This window comes from Dreissena polymorpha, chromosome 4 (genome assembly GCF_020536995.1).
Source record: "Dreissena polymorpha isolate Duluth1 chromosome 4, UMN_Dpol_1.0, whole genome shotgun sequence".
Classification (NCBI taxonomy): Eukaryota; Metazoa; Mollusca; class Bivalvia; order Myida; family Dreissenidae; genus Dreissena; species Dreissena polymorpha.
This window is the reverse complement of record NC_068358.1, coordinates 38,702,956-38,724,496: the sequence shown is the minus strand read 5'-3', so window position 1 is coordinate 38,724,496 and position 21,541 is coordinate 38,702,956. Positions and strand designations below refer to the sequence as shown.

The following is a 21,541-nucleotide window of genomic DNA, read 5'->3' as shown; positions in this document are numbered from 1 at the left end:
CTTCAATCGCGACACAAGATACTACCAACATATAGCTGGATCCTTCAGCTATATGAAATTACCTGGGTACAACGGGCCACACATACCGAAACCTATGTTTTCATATGATACTACCAAGGTACCCGGGGTTGTACATACTCAAGTCTATGTTTGTATATGATACTACCCGGGGTACCCGAGGTCGCACATACTCAAGTCTATGTTTCCATATGATACTACCAGGATACACGGGACCGCACATACTCAAGTCTATGTTTGTATATGATACTACCCGGGGTACCCGAGGTCGCACATACTCAAGTCTATTTTTGTATATGAAACAACCCGGGTACCCGAAGTTGCACATACTCAAGTCTATGTTTGTATAATTATGATACTACCCGGGTACCCGGGGCTGCACATACTTAAGTCTATGTTTGTATATGCCACTACCCGGAGTACCAGGGGTCGCACATTCCCAAGTCTATGTTTGTATTAATACTACACGGGGTACCCGGGGTCGCACATTCTCAAGTCTATGTTTGTATATGATACTACCCGGGGCCGTACATACTCAAGTCTATGTTTGTATATGACACTACCCGGGGTACCCGGGGTCGCACATACTCAAGTCTTTGTTTGTATATGCCACTACCCGGGGTACCTGGGGTCGCACATACTCAAGTCTATGTTTGTATATGATACTAACCGGGGAACCCGGGGTCGCACATTCTCAAGTCTATGTTTGTATATGATACTAACCGGGGCCGTACATACTCAAGTCTATGTTTGTATATGACACTACCCGGGGTACCCGGGGCCGCACATACTCAAGTCTATGTTTGTATATGACACTACCCGGGGTACCCGGGCCGCACATACTCAAGTCTTTGTCTGTATATGATACTACCCGGGGTACACGGGGCCGCGCATACTTAAGTCTATGTTTGTATATGATACTACCCGGGGTATCCGAGGCCGCACATACTCAAGTCTATGTTTGTATATGATACTACCCGGGGTACCCGGGGTCGCACATAATCAAGTCTATGTTTGTATATGACACTCCCGGGGCACCCGGGCCGCTTACTTAAGTCTATATTTGTATATGATAATACCAGGATATCCGGGGCCGCACATACTAAGGTCTATGTTTGTATATGATACTACCGGGTATCCGGGGCTGCACATACTCAAGTCTATGTTTGTATATGACACTACCCGGGTACCTGGGGTCGCACATGCTCAAGTCTAAGTCTGTATATGATAAAACCAGGATATCCGGGGCCGCACATTCTCAAGTCTATGTTTGTATATGACACTACCCGTGTACCAGGGGCCGTACATTCTCAAGTCTAAGTTTGTATATGATACTACACGAGTACCCGGGGCCGCACATACTCAAGTCTATGTTTGTATATGATACTACCCGGGTACCCGGGGCCGCACATACTCAAGTCTATGTTTGTATATGATACTACCCGAGTACCCGGGGCCGCACATACTCAAGTCTATGTTTGTATATGATACTACCTGGGTACCCGGGGCCGTACATACTAAAGTCTATGTTTGTATATGATACTACCGGGTACCCGGGGCCGCACATACTCAAGTCTATGTTTGTATATGATACTACCCGGGTACCCGGGGATGCACATAATTATGTCTATGTTTGTATATGACACTCCCGGGGCACCCGGGCCGCTTACTCAAGTCTATATTTGTATATGATAATACCAGGATATCCGGGGCCGCACATACTCAAGTCTAGTTTTTGTATGTTAATATCCGGGGTACCCGGGGCCGCACATACTCAAGTCTATGTTTGTATATGATACTACCCGAGGTACCCGGGTCGCACATACTAAAGTCTATGTTTGTATATGATACTATCCGGGGTACACGGGGCCGCACATACTCAAGTCTATGTTTGTATAATTATGATACTACCCGGGTACCCGGGGCTGCACATACTCAAGTCTATGTTTGTATATGCCACTACCCGGGGTACCAGGGGTCGCACATTCCCAAGTCTATGTTTGTATATGATACTACACGGGGTACCCGGGGTCGCACATTCTCAAGTCTATGTTTGTATATGATACTACCCGGGGCCGTACATACTCAAGTCTATGTTTGTATTTGACACTACCCGGGGTACCCGGGGTCGCACATGTTCAAGTCAATGTTTGTATATGCCACTACCCGGGGTACCTGGGGTCGCACATACTCAAGTCTATGTTTGTATATGATACTACCCGGGGTACCCGGGGTCGCACATTCTCACGTCTATGTTTGTATATGATACTAACCGGGGCCGTACATACTCAAGTCTATGTTTGTATATGACACTACCCGGGGTACCCGGGGCCGCACATACTCAAGTCTATGTTTGTATATGACACTACCCGGGGTACCCGGGCCGCACATACTCAAGTCTATGTCTGTATATGATACTACCCGGGGTACACGTGGCCGCACATACTTAAGTCTATGTTTGTATATGATACTACCCGGGGTACCCGGGGCCGCACATACTCAAGTCTATGTTTGTATATGATACTACCCGGGGTACCCGGGGTCGCACATAATCAAGTCTATGTTTGTATATATACACTCCCGGGGCACCCGGGCCGCTTACTCAAGTCTATATTTGTATATGATAATACCAGGATATCCGGGGCCGCACATACTCAAGTCTATGTTTGTATATGATACTACCGGGTATCCGGGGCTGCACATACTCAAGTCTATGTTTGTATATGACACTACCCGGGTACCTGGGGCCGTACATTCTCAAGTCTAAGTTTGTATATGATACTACACGAGTACCCGGGGCCGCACATACTCAAGTCTATGTTTGTATATGAAACTACCCGGGTACCCGGGGCCGCACATACTCAAGTCTATGTTTGTATCTGATACTACCCGAGTACCCGGGGCCGCACATACTCAAGTCTATGTTTGTATATGATACTACCCGGGTACCCGGGGCCGTACATACTCAAGTCTATGTTTGTATATGATACTACCCGAGTACCCGGGGCCGCACATACTCAAGTCTATGTTTGTATATGATACTACCCGAGTACCCGGGCCGTACATACTCAAGTCTATGTTTGTATATAATACTACCGGGTACCCGGGGCCGCACATACTCAAGTCTATGTTTGTATATGATACTACCCGGGTACCCGGGGATGCACATACTTAAGTCTATGTTTGTATATGACACTCCCGGGGCACCCGGGCCGCTTACTCAAGTCTATATTTGTATATGATAATACCAGGATATCCGGGGCCGCACATACTCAAGTTTATGTTTGTATAAGATACTATTGGGTATCCGGGGCTGCACATACTCAAATGTATGTTGGTATATGACACTACCCGGTTACCTGGGGCCGCACATACTCAAGTCTTTGTCTGTATATGATAATACCAGGATATCAGGGGCCGTACATACTCAAGTCTATGTTTGTATATGATACTACCGGGTTACCGGGGCCGCACATACTCAAGTCTATGTTTGTATATGATACTGCCGGGTACCCAGGGATGCACATACTCAAGTCTATGTTTGTATATGACACTCCCGGGGCCCCAGGGCCGCTTACTCAAGTCTATATCTGTATATGATAATACCAGGATATCCAGAACCGCACATACTATAGTCTATGTTTGTATATGATACTACCGGGTATCCGGGGCTGCATACTCAAGTCTATGCTTGTATATGACACTACCCGGGTACCTGGGGCCGCACATACTCAAGTCTATGTCTGTATATGATAATACCAGGATATCCGGGGCCGCACATTCTAAAGTCTATGTTTGTATATGACACTACCCGGCTACCTGGGGCCGCACATTCTCAAGTCTAAGTTTGTATATGATACTATCCGAGTACCAGGGGCCGCATATACTCAAGTCTGTGTTTGTATATGATACTACCCGGGTACCCGGGGCCGTACATACTCAAGTCTGTGTTTGTATATGATACTACTGGGTACCCGGGGCCGCACATTCTCAAGTCTATGTTTGTATATGATACTACCGGGTACCCGGAGCTGCACATACTCAAGTCTATGTTTGTATATGACATTCCCGGGGCACCCGGGCCGCTTACTCAAGTCTATATTTGTATATGATAATACCAGGATATCCGGGGCCGCACATACTCAAGTCTATGTTTGTATATGATACTACCGGGTATCTGGGGCTGCACATACTCAAGTCTATGTTTGTATATGGCACTACCCGGGTACCTGGGGCCGCACATACTCAAGTCTATGTCTGTATATGATAATACCAGGATATCGGGGCCGCACATTCTCAAGTCTATGTCTGTATATGACACTACCCGTGTACCTGGGGCCGCACATTCTCAAGTCTAAGTTTATATATGATACTACCCGCGTACCCGGGGCCGCACATACTCAAGTCTATGTCTATATATGATAATACCTTGGGTACACGGGGCCGCACATACTCAAGTCTATGTTTGTATATGATACTACCCGAGGTACCCGGGGTCGCACATAATCAAGTCTGTTTTTGTATATGATTCTACTCGGGGTATCCGGGCCGCATATACTCAAGTCTTTGTTTGTATATGATTCTACTCGGGGTACCCGGGGCCGCATATAATCAAGTCTATGTTTGTATATGATTCTACTCGAGGTACCCGGGACCGCATATACTCAAGTCTATGTTTTTATATGATTTTACTCGGGGTACCTGGGGCCGCACATACTCAAGTCTATGTTTTGTATGTTAATATCCGGGGTACCCGGGGCCGCACATACTCAAGTCTATGTTTGTTTATGATACTACCCGGGGTACCCGGGCCGCACATACTCAAGTCTATGTTTGTATATGATACTACCCGGGGTACACGGGGCCGCACATACTCAAATCTATATTTGTATATGATACTACCCGGGGTACCCGGGGCCGCACATACTCAAGTCTATGTTTGTATATGATACTACCCGGGGTACCTGGGGCCGCACATGCTCAAGTCTATGCTTGTATATGATACTACCCGGGGTACCTGGGGCCGCACATACTAAAGTCTATGTTTGTATATGATACTACCCGGGGTACCCGGGCCGCACATACTCAAGTCTATGTTTGTATATGATACTACCCGGGGTACCTGGACCGCACATACTTAAGTCTATGTTTGTATATGAAACCACCCGGGGTACCTGGGGCCGCACATTCTCAAGTCTATGTTTGTATATGATACTATCCGGGATGCCCGGGGCCGCATACACTCAAGTCTCTGTTTGTGTATGATGCCACCCGGGGTTCCCGGGCCTCATATACTGAAATCTATGTTTGTATATGATACTTAACGGGGTGCCCGGGGCCGCACATACGGAAATCTATGTTTGTATATGATACTTCCCGGGTACCCGAGGTAGCACATACGCAAGTCTATGTTTATATAATTATGATACTACCCGGGTACCCTGGGCCGCACATACTCATGTCTATGTTTGTATATGATATTACCCGGGGTATCCGAGGCCGCACATACTCAAGTCTATGTTTTATATATGATACTACCCGAGTACCCGAGGTCGCACATACTCAAGTTTATGTTTGTATATGATACTACCCGGGGTACCCGAGGTCGCTCATACGCAAGTCTCTGTTTACATAGTTTTATTTTCCAAAACTGAAGTACGTTCTTAAACTGTATGCAAAATTAATATGAGTCCACTCTGCGAAATGGGCGACTATTTTTGAAGCACAAACTGAAAAGCAGATAACCTCACATTTTGGGATTTTTTACGCACTCTTACAGAGCAAATTGCCATTTAATTTTTATCACCTTACAATACAATTTAACTGACAGAACCATTCAGCTTCATGCTGCATTCGCGTTTGAAAGATAAATGTTTGTTTTTAACGGATAATCCGATTACCGTTGCAGCCATTGTTTTTCCAGTAATAGCGATATTCGGATGCCCTTTACCTTGATCGGTTTATGTAATGACGTAATTAAGTACCTATTTGGTAGTGTCAGTAAGCGTTTATCGCGTGGTGGGATTAGCGCGAAAATGCATTAAAATTAGCATGCATCTGGATGCAATAATCCGTGCAGGAATGTGTGTCCGAAAGTGTGGCTGTTTTCTTATTAAGAAGCTTGAATGCGGCTAAGTGAAGTCCAAGCTCGTTTAACTTTTCATCTGACTGATACCCAGTATCTGTTTTGATAGATAATAAGCTTGTCAAACCGTTAATTTTGTATTATATACGATACAGCTGGAACATTTTGTCATTTTAATGCAGCTTACAGATTGATCTCTGATCTTTCGTACAAATGCAACACTTTATTATGAAAATAAATGCTAGCATTATCTTTATTATTGTTTTTAAAACGTTACAAGGTAATAACATGCGTAAAATAAATAACCCGTAAATTTACTCTTTTATAATATCGAATTTATGTGCGTTTAAACTGTTTGAAGGATCAAGAATAAATGCTGATTAATTCTAAAAGAAATACATAACGTTAGCAGTTCATAGACAATTAATATCAAAATAGTGAGGATTCGCGAAGCTTTACGAACCTTTAAAATGCATAAATCGTGCTGATTGGAATCACAGATTAATTCGTTTTTTCTTTAAATTCTAAGCTTTAACTGATGTTCAAAAATGCGCACCTGTTATCCGACTTGGCATTTGTAATATTAAGAAAAATACAAACGGTCAGTTGTGCGCGTTTGCAAGCGATATGCTAAATGTCTAATCTGCCGTAAACTTTTAATTATCTTGTGTAATTGTTAACGAAATCCGTGGCATCAAGTCCTTGTTGCAAAATACCTTACTCATTCTTGCCATTGTTTTCGACGTTGTAAAACTTATCAAATAATATAAACAAGTAATGTGTTCGTCTATTTAGGAATATAATACCCTTGTGAGGTGGTAATTAATAACATGAACATGCAAGGTTAAAGGCTAATGCTGAATTCAATCATCATTGGAAACCGGTTAACCTTTTGTGTCAGCTGAGACTGATACATTTAAACTGTCATTTTTTCAATTAACGTTGATAGATGCAATTTTAAATGCGTTTGGCTTTGATATGGGCATCGTATTCTTATTAAAGATAGTCATTTCGTGGTCTCTTTTGGAGGTATTCGCGTTCGGTTTACGCCGTGTTGGCTTCACAAACTCTACAGCCATGTGGAAGATCGCGACCTCAGATATCGATGGGTTTTAAATATATCCATTCCATTCATATAAGTAGTAAGACCTAACCCGTTCCAATAATGGACACTTTGTGTACTTACCGCTCGGAGATCTTTGGTTTAATATTATTAGATTTCATAGATTAGCGTATTAAAAAGTCGTTTGATGTTAATTGAATATCAGAAGTCATGGGGCGCAACCTATTGTCAAGGGTATTGTTGGTTAAGACGCGAGCTGGTCTGCAGAGGGCGATCTGAAAAACAAATGGATTGTAGGAGATCGAACATATTATGCTGAATTAAAGGCAAAGGACGTATGCCCAAGCAAACGCACTTGATAGTCTTTAAAATAACTGCATGCTCTTTTATGCCCTCAATGTATAAAAGAACAAGAATATCAGTGAAACTGATGGATGCTCCCCGATGATGCGCTTTGTCAATCTATGTGTTTATAACCAACTAAAAAATCTTTTATTAGCCTCGGTGACCTTGACCTTGACCCCAGTGACCTCAAGCCTCATCAAAAGGTAGAGGTCCATGCAAGGTACCTACATGCCAAATATGAAAAGATCGGTAAAGTATTGAAGGTGCTATGCGACACTGTAACAAAAGTTTTACGGAAAAATCTATTATTAGCCTCGGTGACCTTGACCCCAGTGACATCAAACCTCATCAAACGGTAGAGGTCCATGCAAGGTACCTACATGCCAAATATGAAAGAGATCGGTAAAGTATTGAAGGTGCTATGAGAAACTGTAACAATAGTGTGACGAAAAATCTATTATTAGCCTTGGTGACCTTGACCCCGGTGACCTCAAACCTCATCAAAAGGTAGAGGTCCATGCAAGGCACCTACATGCCAAATATGAAAGAGATCGGTAAAGTATTGAAGGTGCTATGAGAAACTGTAACAAAAGTGAGACAGAAGTAAGGAAGTATGGAAGTAAGGAAGGACGGAAGGACAAACAGGCAACTATATGCTCCCCGAAAATTGTTCGGGGAGCATAAAAAGTGTAAGATGTGCCCTCATAGAAACTCGTGGATCCTTCCGCTGACGAGTTCAAATGTTAACGATAACCAGAAGAAACTCATCAGAAGTAACGCTTTCTTAATTTTAATGCAAAAAACTCTTAACGACTTGCAGGTGTAGTAGTGGATTATTTCCGTGTGGAAACTGCATTCATGTAAATAAAATACTGAGTAAATACAGGAATGGGAAATTTGTCGTCTGCTAAAATGACGTCTGCTGAATTTCTAAAATTAGCATTTTCTTCGCTTTTCTTTCAAAGAATACTATCAAGATAGCAAATATCTGTTTGCAAAGGCCTTTAAAACACGGTTCCAGCGCTGAAAGGGTTAAAACGTTCGCACTTAACAAGAGGGCAAAAAGCTATATTTTGACAGATTCATAAAACCTTTCTCTTAACTCAAGATGAGATGAAGCGCCTTTAAGATTAGTTGTTTTAACCGTTCCTGTATGCAAGTGTTTGAACAAGTCCTTTACATATCTTTTCCACCGAATATCGACGGACAGGAATGCGAAAGTTAAGTTTCTGCGCTACCGTCCTTCTATCGGGTGTGCAAGATCCTTTCCTAGTTCTTTATTAATACCAGTCTAGCTAAACAAAACAAGCTGGTTGAATCGAACATACCCAACTCCTCACAGTGTGATGGTTTATAATAACGGACGTTTAGTTATAAACATTATGCATACCGTGTGCAAAATGGCACAAAGCATAACTTTAAACACGGCAGGACTTGCCGTGGAAAGCATCTATAAGATTAATAGATGAAAGAGAACCTTTTAACTGGAAGTCAATTTATGGTACAAAAAAACGTGATAATGTTGATACCGTGATAGATACGTATAGTTTTGTTAAATTACGTCTTGAGAAACACTTTAAAAAAGTAATATGATGCTGTACCACTCGGCCACAATAGCCACAGCGTTATCATCATGGTCTATGTAGCCTAATGAGCTGGATTTCGAAGGTTTGAGTCCCACACGGCCTGCTTTCATACAAGGCCATACATGGGATCTCGATTGCCCTACTGCCACGGTATAACAAAATAGAAATTAGAAGTAAACCAGGTGTCACATTCGTCAAACTGCCTGGTTACTAAAGTCGAGTGTCAACAATAGTATAAACAAACACATACTTTACTTCGCAAAGTAAAGTATGTGACCAGTAAGTAATATAAATGTATTCCCTAAGACAAACACAAAACCACAGATGTTCGTGTATATGTCCAGTTTGTATGAAAAGATAGCACAGAACTAAAAAAATATTAATATGTAACCGTCATTTGATTTGCAGATGTTGAGGGTTTTTTGGCAAATTTGAACCGACTTTAATTGGATGTAAAGTGGTGTTCCTGTAAGAAACTGTATGGATACGAATCCAAATGTTAATATTAGTCTGCAGTTAAAAGACCGACTACGTGAAACACTAACGCAGCAGACGACAAAAATAAGGACATATTTTACCTTCAGTTCGGGAACAAAATTATAATAAATAACGAAAAACCCATATCTAATTATTTTAATCATAAATATATCGATATATACATCAGGAAAAGCATAAAGCATCGTTCGCAGAAATAAAATAACGGTGATATTACCATTATGCCCTTAGTATTTAGAGCTGAATGACAGTTTTCTGCAGTTAACAAGATTTGATTAAAAAATGTGATCGACTGGCTGAGCCGAATGAAAGCGTAAATAAATGAATGAATTAATGCATGAATAAATGCACGAACGAATGAATGAATAAATGAATGAATGAATTCCTATTTCACTTTAGGTTAGGCTCTCTAGCACGAAAACGAAAACTAGAGAACGAGCAAAACGAAATAGGCAAATACCGACCTTGTAAATTGTGTTTCCGTCCTTCTACAAGAATAGAACAAAATAGCACAAATCGGTCGTTTTAGTAACTACGATGACAAACATAAAATAAAACAATCGAAGAAAGGAAACACAAGTTACAAGGGGAAATCGGCATAAATGGAAAATGGAAGACAATGAATTGGCAGAAAGTATCATACTACGCATGTACATTATAAAAATATAATAGGCATGCAGATAAGAATTGAAGTGAAATTGTATTGCACATTTAAATCAACGAATGAATTGGTGGTATAAAAATCGATAAACAATTATATGGGCATCTGGTCGTGTGAGGACACCACAAGTGATATCTGTAACTTACACTATGTATACAACAAACATGCACGCTGCTGTACTTGCATCGATAGAAGCAACCTCCAACGATGCAAGTCCTAGCACGTGGGGTGAAAACGTACATTGTGGCCAGTGTCAATGCAATTTGTTACAAGATTGAATTATATTTACAAATGTATAGTTATAAAGAAATATGACCATTTTGTACTGAGAATATTTAAGGTTTACTATTCAAAGTTTTGTAGCGGCTGAGGAAGATAATACCTTAACAAATTTGTTTGAAAGCTATGTACGCATTCTCGACAATCAATGCCAATAAATAAATTATATCTACACTGCATTGGCATATTTCTTCATCACAGGTTTACTTTACCCCAGGGCTTTAACAGAAATAGCTCGAGGAACGTTGCCAAACAGACAGCAAGATCTATGTAACATATGCTAAAATGATTATGCGGTTTAATAATACAGATGCAGAGTAAATTACTCAAACAAAACCTTCGCTAAACACCGCGAAAAATGTTTTAAAGTGTTACTAGTAATGCAAACATTGGGGTGGTCCGTGGATGCTCAGCTTCGCTCCTCGAGTTTTCCGGGTAAAGCCGCAACGACTGGCCGTGTATTACAGAGTATTAAGATAAACTGTACATTTTAACATGGGCAAATTCTTGATTCGTGATCATACGTAGGTGGTACACAGTACCAAGTCTTCAAATGCTTTAGCGTAAATGCAAAAGGGCAATAAATGGATCTGACAGACACTGAACAAAATACAGTTAACGCATTGGCGTCAATGTTAACAAGATCTCTTAAACAAATCAAATGCAAATAATAATAACAAGTACATGTGTAGGAATGATTGTTTGCCGAAATCCCGCCGGACTCTTTATTTCAGGTCACAGAGCGGGTTGGCCGGTTGTGGCACTGTAATAATAATGTAAGCAACGTTAACATCCCGAAGCACGTTCAGGGATCGTGCACGTGTCCGTCGTCAAAAGCAGCACCACTGACTGAACCGTCTGACTGGCCCATCTTTACTTATACAGATTACAGTAGTTGACTGTTATTGTTTTACTCCTCAGATTTCCAATGAGACAATTCCGCCTTCATTAATAAATACGTCAAAAACAACAATATAAATAATGTATCAAACTGTATTAGGGATTTTCACCATCTCCTATTTACGAAGCCTGTCGACCCGCCGCTGTTTGACAAACTTCCCTTACCGTTGAAAGGAAAGCACTGTAATCTCTTTGGAAATAATAATATCCTAATAATCTACTAAGGACTGCAAAAGAAACTATCATCTTGGATTCGAATCTGTTCTGTATCTTCGTCTGTTCCTTTGTCTTTTCCGGTCCTTTGCTTTAGATTTAGACTTAGATTTGTTTCTACACTCTTTCATAAAATCACTATTACTGTCCACACACTTGTTATAATACTTTTTCAACTGTTTCAAGCTCAGCTTGAACACCATACGTCTTTGTTTCTTACATCGCGTCCTTAATCGTCTACACTTTTTACTCTCGTTTCTAGTATTCTCTCCACTGTCTGACTTGTTTTTGCACCGACTTTTATTACAACACTCTTTCTTTTGTTCGATAAATGGTGGCGATGATGAACTCTCTGTTTGGTCAACTGCCATTCGATTAAATTTGGCACTGTCTTGATTTTTTCTAGTCACATTACCGCACCGAATGGAGCCATCTTTGTTGATCCCCAAATACCATGCAGGCGTTGATTCGTTAACTTTCCGTGAATATCTATCTGTGTACTCTGAGTCCATCTCGTGCACAAAAGTACATTGGCTTTCATTGTACTCACTCTGGAAATAAAGCAAAACAAATTTTAGTTGTATGCATGCAGCTTACGTTTTCGAAATATTTTTAGAATAACGTGCCTGACGCCTTCTTACATCCATGTAATTGAAAGGCTGTAATAAAAAACAACAACACTAAAATGTCTCCTCAAACAAAACATATTAGCGTTCCTTTGATGTACATTACACTTTTATGCAGAACACCTATTTCAGCATAATCAATTGATGTGTATATTTTGTGATGAACATATTCTTAACGCAACCACCTTTAAGAATCTATCACCAGAATTACATGCATACGCAAAAGCACACGTGAATAAACACGTGGTCGTGCACTATACAGGGCTCAAGTACGTCCTATACTTACCGACTGGTACACAACACTTTTGTCGTCCATACATAGAAACTGCCGGGTCTCGTATGATATGATCACGTGTTTTTTCGGCTGAAAAACCGCATTGTTCCCTAGTTTCGCCTGTGCGTCCGCCATCGCCGTGCCACCTCTGTTGTCTCTTAGGAACATGGGGTCCTTCATGTCGCTTGCCAGCGTGGTCATGTTCAGGAACATTATCATGAGGATACCTGTAACAACACAGCAAAACACGTTGACTTTATAAGGGGAATATGAGAAATATGTGTTAAACAAACTGCGGGCGCATTATCAACATCGCACAGGAACAGTACACATGAACCGTGTTGTAAAATGAACTGAGGCTTTTTTTGTGAAGTTCAAAAAATAAAACAGTAAGTGTTTAAACACGAATTTTATTGCCGTTTCAGTTGTAAATTACCACGTTCCAAAGTATAGTCAATGAGTTTAGTATACCCGTAAAAGATTCAGGGGACGGTACGTGTATGCAACGTGATATGAAAAGTGGCAGAGATGTCAACCGTGCAGTGAAACAGTCTCGTTGCAAACAGCAGTAAATCAAAACCGCATCGCGCGTGACTTGAGCTAAAAGACTTTATCCAACAATGGTATCGCATAATACACGTCTTAACAAGTTCGCAAAACATGCGAGGAATCAGTGCAGACTTGAGCAGCCACCCTGTTGGACGCAGATGTATAGCTTACATCGTTTGCAAGCATACGGCTCAAGTAGCGCGACCTTTGGCATTAATTAGTAATCATATACGGAACCGGTTAAAACGGTTCACAGTCACAGGTAAATCGAACAGGTTGCTGTTTATATAAAATTTATAAACAAATATTCTGTATCAGACGCATTAAAATGAAGCACATCTCGATGGAATCAGATCGCTTGATAGTCGGCGACTTCAGCAGAAGATAACGCCTTCTGTTTACTGGCTTTACGCAGTGGGTGGGGATATCATTAACAAGGGTTATTGTCAAAGGAAGAGCGATCAAGACTGTACGAAACAGATCAAAAGAAGTCATTAAACATTGTAAGCTTCAGATTTTCGATGAAATATATTTTTCTAGACCTTAACAGATCAGCACTTCTTACTTAAGTCGATTCAAAACAAATCGTTTTCTGGAAAGATGAATGCGAATTCACGAAAAATTCCATTTGGAACAGCGGGGTATAAATCATACGTTCATACTCCCATGTTACATGTTATAAAGAGTAAGCGAACATAGTATGCTAGAAAAAAAACAACGCTACTCGGTCCAAAAAACGTAGGAGGCTATTCAAATATCGGAACGCGTTAGAACAGCCACTTTTTACCCAGCCGGTCTAGCGAATGATTTCATTTCACTGTCGCAAGATTAAGAGTGGCAAGCTTATTCTAAAATTTTTGACGGGTATAATTGAGACCATTGTAAAGGCATTGTTCAATTGTAACAAAATAGTTCTGGATCGTTTGAACTCAGTTTTGACTATCGAGTGGTCTGGGCGTTCGAAACAAAACCATTTATATACGCACATAAAAAGTTTTGCACTTTACAAGAATCAACAAGTTAATATATTTGTTTGTTTGTTTTTTTCGACACGGATGCTTAATTTTATTATTTTTATTTCAATAACAAATACATTATTTCAATCTGATTTGTCTGTACTTGCTGCATTATTTAATGTTGAAATTATATACATGCATATGTATTTTACAAAGAGTTGAATAACCCAAAATCGCTGATCACTCAGTGTTTAAAAGGACTTCTTCTGTTACATTGAAAAGGCTCTGTCGTTTTAATATATCATGTTTTGTATTGGTTTGAGATCTGATCAATATATCCATTATAGTGGCGAGATGTTTTCAATTCTCCACATAGCTGTGCAATATATTCCTATCATATACAACACGTTCATCGCTTTGTTACAGGTTGTAAGTAATACTTTCCAATTGTTCGACGTAAAGTTATTTATCGCTATAAATATGCGAATTATGCTACGAATTGGACTTGAAATGTATGTAGCGCATATTTTGTAGGATTAAATTCAGTTTGTAAACGAAATTTTAATGTTATTGTTATGGTGACGTCTAATTTGCAAAATAAAAAATATATATACGATCTACGAAGTTGTACATTCCTTATTTAAAGTTATTGCAATGGCTGGTCAATAGACAGGTAAATCCTTCCAAAACATATTTACTGCATTACATAATTATTGCACGTCGGTCGATCAAAAACGCAAATACACAATGGTCGGCAAATTTGTTACCAATGTGGGAAGATGAAAAACTCGTGTTTTCGAAACGTCTACTTAAGTACACTGTTTATTTGTTTTAAGTCGTAACGTTGGGAACTTAATCATGTTCTAGCAGAAACCACCAATGCTCCCCGTGGGTAAGTGCGAAATGGAAAAACACATCAATGGGCCAATTGATACATCACTCTTGCTGGTAAAGGATATCACTTAGTAATTCTAGCCAGACGCCGAGTTGTATACAACATAAGAATGCGCCCAGAAATGTTGCTCCACGCCGCGCGGATAGCTGTGCCGCAAGAGGAACGATAGACGAACCGTTGAACAAACAACAACAACGAAGAGATAACAGGTAGAATTCTTCTGGACTCGCGCGTGAGTTCGAAGTTCAATAATGCGCGAGTTTTCCCGGTTCAATGGTACTGCAATTACTGGAGTTACTTCCCCTGTGTAATTTTAAAAACGATGCGGAGATCGAACTGAAATAAGACGACATTTAAATCTGATGAACACGCGTGCTATCCGGGTTTTTGGTTTGTTTGTTAGCACTCGTGTAGAGAGTGATGTTTACTCAAATTTGTTGAAATAAAACAGATATTACAGACAACCGCGTCGCATTATCTCTTGCAATCCATGTTTATTTACTAGATCTCGGCAGCAATTATAAGTTGAAAAAATACAGCGTTGGAATTTCGAAGTAAACGTCTAATGATGAAGCAAACGAACAACACAATTCGGGGGTCTAAGCACGAGCATAGTATATATGAGCTAGGGTGGTACTAGATATGTTATTTCTGCATAATGGCTAAATAGGCTGGTTTATTGGTTCCAACGTGCGTGACCTCCGTCTGACTCATTGGGTTAATTATCGATGTACCAAGGCTACCCTCTTGGCAAGTGATAACCCTGCTGAATATCTGAGAGCGACGACTTTTATTACATTGTATGAAAAATAAAAGAGGGATGCGAAAAAAATCGGATTCTGGAGAAAAAAATGTCTAGACATAATTCCAGCCTAGATCGGAGCTAGATTTTGGCAGGTGTACAAGCGTGTAAGGCCACCTTCGCAACAGGTCGCCAACGCGCGAGGCTTGTGGGGCGAAGAGTTAGAGCTGTAGGTAATACAGAAAATGCAGGAGGCAGACATTTCCATTGAAGAGCATTTGAACGCTTGCTAATATCGTTGCAGAAGACATAATACTATTAGCAAAATATTCGGATGTACATGCGTTGTAGAATTAGAGTTTAATAGTAGCGGTATGAAAATAATGGTAAAGCTAAATGGACTTAATATTCGTTTTTATAGAATCCCGCGGTTTGTTTTCATGAACATTGTCAAAAATAGGTCTGGGTTTTGATTCAGATTGTTGCAAATAGGCCATGTATCGATTCTGAAAATATTTTCCACACGTAACCCTACATGCTAAAAAATATGACAATATGAACAATGTTACACTCGTTAACAATCGGTTGCCGTTGATGCTTATCGATGTCGCCTTTGTCAAAAATGACGGGAAAACAAGGGCTCATAATTACGCATAACGGACAGGCCTATCAACAAGGCTTCTAAGGGCTCTGAACCATGGTGTACCCCCGTACAACTGGGCTAAGATCTGGCCTTGTGATAGAAAACGGGTATTGTCGCGATGGTATGTTAACACAATTACGATCTTGATCGTCTGTCGTTAATGCAGCAGTATTTGTCTAGTTGAGCAATACCACTGGTATTAATGAATTTTATGAATAAAACTGTTTGAGCTATGAGTAATTCCAATAGTTTCGAATTTTTGTCAACGGTCGCCTTTAAACGAAAGACATTTTAGTGAGATGGCCGTGAAAATAATGGTCCATTTAAAGCATTTGAAATTCCTTGAAATCGAATATGGGTGTGATTTGCCTAATAGCTAATTAGCTTAATTAAGCCTTCGAGTAACCGCGACTGCTATTGAAGTTAATTGTGGGAAACTTAAACTAGCAAATCATCTAAAACAATGGGCGTTTAGTGGTATTAAAATACGCTCGCGAAAAAAGGATATCCTTGTGGAAGGTTTGGAAAAACGTTTAGACTGACATTTCAATTTGTAAAGCCTCAACAATCTCTTACGGGTTTTCATTTGTGACCAATCAAGTCCCTCTTTGAAAAGGATCCGGACTAGGAAGTGAGTCCTAATATTCATAAAACCTATGACGTCAAATAGAGGATCCTTTTCGCACAAGTTAACATTGTTATAAGATTCTGACACAACTTTTGACCAATAGGTGATTTTGATAAGAGCCTATCCGTAAGCATCGCCGTGAAAAAGTTTAAGCAACCAATTCGTTAGCAATATTGACAAATAATTTCTCCATTGATTACATCAGTGTTTTGATCTCATTTATTCTTTTTATTTATAACTATAAGTACGGAATTAACATCCTTGTTACATTTATGACGCATGTATATTAAATAGTTTTTAAAAGTAAAATTTAAACTTGCTGATCCTTGAAACTGCTTTAACACATGCAATTAATGCTCGCATAGAATAAACATTTTGCAATACAATATATGACAAATATTGAACGATAATCAACAAGACGATAACAAAAATGTCCGTAATTCTGCACGTAGAACTTGTTTAACGGGCTTTTTAAAGGGCAAATAGGCAATGAAATTAAATACATGATATACGAGATATCGATGAATGAAGTGTAATAAAATTCGAAGTTATACTGCAGCATAAAGTCTACATTGACAGCGTTGTACATGTATACATAGAGCGTCTTTTTAAATGACAACAACTGCGAATTCCCTTTGTTTAAAAAGTCAAAATGCCTGCCGATGTTTTTCGTGTGAAAATAACGTTTCGCACCACGGGGCGATTGTCGGAATTTTAAATAATCGGCAACTGCGAAAATTACATCCTTTGTTAATCTAACAGTTTCATTTCGAATTATAACAGTTACATTTCAAATTGGGTGAAAATTGACGAAAATGATAGCTAAAAGGAAGACAATCGCGCTTTATACGTGACCGTGCACTCTTAATGATGACTGTGAGAAGAGAAACAAATGTAACAAATACATTGGCTGTAAAATCGTTATTTTAAAGACTCTTAATTGAAACCTTCGTCCTTGGCTTGACGCGTGTGTTTCATTTAAATATCCGCATAACGTCAAGTCTATGCTACATCGTTTGAAAATAAAGCGGTGTTGTTGTAGCTGATGTTGTTGTTTTAATAAGAATGGCCTAAATATTAAATCCTGTTACGCCTTATCTCTAACGCCTTATAAAAAACAACAGCATTTTTGTTACAAATGTGATAAGGTTATGGCAAAATATATTTCGAGATACTGTTTGTTGTTACTGCTAGATTTCAACATTTGCATCAAATATCTACCTCCTCGATAATCATGTGATGTTTACGAATAGCGTAAAAGCTTTGCAAAAAGGCTCATTACAAAAGCGTATTTTTGCAAGCAATCAGTAACCTTATCGTCATCTGTGTTTTAAAACATAAAATTAATTTAGGTATACCATGTGACGAAGATGATGAATGTTAACATAACATCAATCGAGCGGTGATTGATTTCGACAAAACCGATGTGCGTATATAATAGCCCGTGGCTTAATTATTTTACATGTGTTTTGTCTTAAAGTGAGCAAATTCGTCAAGATGTGTACGTCCACGAACATTAAACTTTACGCTCGCTGATTCACAAGGGACGGGGTCTTATTTGAAACCAGTATCGAATTCAAACAATTTGTGTTTATTGACGGGCTATCATGGTTAGCATGATGTTGCGGGACGTTCATTGTATTTGTCATTGTTTAGTACATAGTATTTACACTGTGAGAATACTTTGCCATGACCTGAGTAACATTAAATGATGCATTGTTTGTAACATTAATTGTAGTAGCAAGACCCTATATTCTTGTGAGTTGTTGTTTTTGCCATACCACCACCGACGCTATGCGACTACGGGTATAAGTTGATTCAGGCTATGAGGTAGTAAGCATGTGTACTATTTGGCACCTGGTAACTCCGAATCCTGAGACAATGCTATATCCGAAACCTTAAATTCAGCGTGTTAACGTTGGTCTCAATAAGTTTTAGCTTAGATTTCGCTTAGGTTATTTAAATCATAATTCATCGATGGGGTTGCTTTTGTGACATTAAAATTGCGTATCGTATTTTGAAGTTACACAACGTAGAACATCTATGATTCTGGGCACGATAATGCTTCGTATATTTTAAAACACATGTTATGAAGCGTAATGTTTTACGCAGAATTGTAATATTGATGTTCTAAAAAACTACAAGAAACGGTATGCTTACAGTATTTCGTCTTTTTGTCCACTGCTCGAACACCGCTAGGGTGCATCTCTAGGAACTTGTTCTTCGCCTGTAGAAGGTGCCTTCGGTTGTCGAGCTCAGAGAAATAGTTAGGTAGTGGGCTCTGCCAGTTATGGAAAACCGGAAGTTCAGACGCTTGTTGTTTCAGGCCAAAGTTAGCGACGGACGACAGGCTGTTTACGGGCACGGGGCTCATTGCTTAGCTTCCCACATTGGCGGGCGACGATGCGCCGCTATTTCCTGGTAGACACCAGTCGCTCATAAAGATCTTGTGCCCGGTCACGGGTTAAAATCCACTGTTTTCACAAATAAAACCACCGTTTATTATAACACTAAATATATTGCTTTAAAGTAAAACAATTATTCTACTTCTAAATATTAAATCGTTTCTTTATTATAAACTTTCACATTTTCAGGAAGTGTGTAGCCTGTTGAACATTTTCTTAGATAAATAGATTCACTAAGCCGAGCACATCAATCTATATCGCATACGTTAACTCCACAACAAGACACAGCGTACACAAGCGGCTTCCTCCGCTGCTGATTTATTAATTAATCCACAAGTTATGCTTTCACCCAAGATATTCACCGCTATATGTGTCCGTAGCACTCGTTGCAACAACACTGGAGAGAACTTCGGTCTGAAAGAGCACAGTTAAAAGATGGTTAATCTATAATCTAATATAATCAAGAAACAGGATTAAATTATATATATACACACCAACAGTGCCGATGTTGTTATATTATAAGCGTAATAATTGATTGCCCTCTTCTCAATCTGCTCGAAGAGGAGACACCGCGTCTGCCATGTGGTGGCCAAACTGCGACCTGGTGTGACTACCGTGTAATTAAGCGTCGGTATGCAAACAATCATAGGTGTTTGATTGATAAACAATGGCTGCATCGGTTCGATAGCAAATGTCTTGAAAATGCAAACCTGTTCGACCAATTGAGTAATTAGATTTTGTGACTCTTATTAGGCAAGTACTTAAGATGATCGTAGATGCAATTATTTTCTCACCGAACTCGATCGGTGATTTTCAATACACGCAATGACTCACTTATCATGATTACTTTAAAACTAATTAATAACATAGCAGTATTTGGATTTTCATTTTTCATCTTAATTCACAATAATTAGAACATGGGTTTTATTTATTTATTGAAATGATATTGTTAGGGTCGTTGACATTAAATAAGTTTCATTATTACTAGCTGTACGTTGTGCACTTGATTGTTTAAACACAAAAAAATAATTAATACCTAAACAAATATTGTATAGGACTAAGTTATACAAAATTGTCTTTTAAAATAATGTATAAATATCGAGTTAAAATCCATCAAAACTTCTCGTTCATATGTGTGTACACGCGAATAGTACTTGAAACCATTTAGGCTATCATGAGAGATATATGAAGATAACGTGTGTAGATGTTGTTATTTAAACAGATAAAAGCCAAGTTGCTAAATTCATTAGTTGCTACACATCTATTATCTGTTTATTAAATGTACATAGTAATTCTAACTTATTGTTTAGTAAGTAAATATTTTATGCAAGTAATTATTAGTAAGTAATTATTTATTAATTATATATATACATATATATAATTAATTAAATACAATATAATTTTTCAGCAGTTAACATTTATATGCTTTTTAGATCCGTGTAATGATTATTTATGGATGATTGAGCGTTTCTGCATACTTTGTGCAAAGAAATCAAATATAATTTATTGATTTAATAAATGCATTTTAAAATCGCTACAAACCTATTTAATGGTGTTTAAAAATAATCCAACTAGAACATAAACAATTCAACGTTTTCGTACTCCAATGAATATATTTCATAAATATATTTAAAAAAATTAATGTCCGGTTTTTTCCCCAACACTCAGCGTTACAGTTTAATCCATTTTTGTTTCGCGTGTTTCGAGTACGTATTGGTTTTAGTCTTCTCTTATATTCGTCTTTCACTCGTTCAGACAAGACCTCTGTACGCATGCGCTTTCAACTGTATCAATTTATGGTTCCCGGCGAATCGATGAGATGCAGCACAAACGCAAGAGTAAACGAAAACCGTGTAAGAAAGATGGCGACGTTGACGAGAAAAACATTAAGTTCTTGTATCAGACTTAATGTAAGGTATTTTAATAATTTAAGGACAAAGAAAACAGGTGTTAGTAAGGCAGTTCTAATCGGCCTACCATGCTCATGTCTTTTAGCATGGAAAGCATTCAAACACCTGCGAATTTCAGGACAAATCGTTCCAACCGTCTATGCTGCAACGGATTCAGAGGTTGGCATTACTAAGGGATTTCGTAATTATTTAAGCGATGTTTTTATGATTTATTTATAGCTTGACAGCTCTTTTGGGCTGATTATAAGACAAAAGAAATATGAATTGA

The 21,541-nt window shown here is 39.2% G+C and overlaps 2 protein-coding genes across 3 annotated transcripts in view; one reads left to right on the top strand and one right to left on the bottom strand.

The window, feature by feature from the left end:
* Window positions 1–9,725: 9,725 nt before the first annotated feature.
* Window positions 9,726–21,541, bottom strand: part of LOC127879536 (uncharacterized) — a 36,588-nt gene continuing 24,772 nt past the window's right edge. Inside the window, exons 1-4 of one of the 2 annotated variants that reach the window (XM_052426443.1) lie at window positions 20,906–21,140; window positions 19,119–19,777; window positions 12,558–12,772; window positions 9,726–12,196 (exon numbers count right to left, since the gene is read on the bottom strand). In XM_052426443.1, the coding sequence (XP_052282403.1) occupies window positions 11,675–12,196; window positions 12,558–12,772; window positions 19,119–19,332 (951 nt within the window). In that variant the 5' untranslated portion in view covers window positions 19,333–19,777; window positions 20,906–21,140 and the 3' untranslated portion in view covers window positions 9,726–11,674. Of the gene's footprint in view, window positions 12,197–12,557; window positions 12,773–19,118; window positions 19,778–20,905; window positions 21,141–21,541 lie in introns of those variants that run through there. The other variant, XM_052426444.1, reaches the window with a different exon arrangement.
* The window catches only part of LOC127879534 (calcium uptake protein 3, mitochondrial-like), a 179,863-nt gene continuing 178,994 nt past the window's right edge, over window positions 20,673–21,541 (top strand). The window contains exons 1-2 of the mRNA XM_052426435.1: window positions 20,673–20,703; window positions 21,119–21,216. Of these exons, the coding sequence (XP_052282395.1) occupies window positions 20,688–20,703; window positions 21,119–21,216 (114 nt within the window). The 5' untranslated portion in view covers window positions 20,673–20,687. The remainder of the gene's footprint in view (window positions 20,704–21,118; window positions 21,217–21,541) is intronic.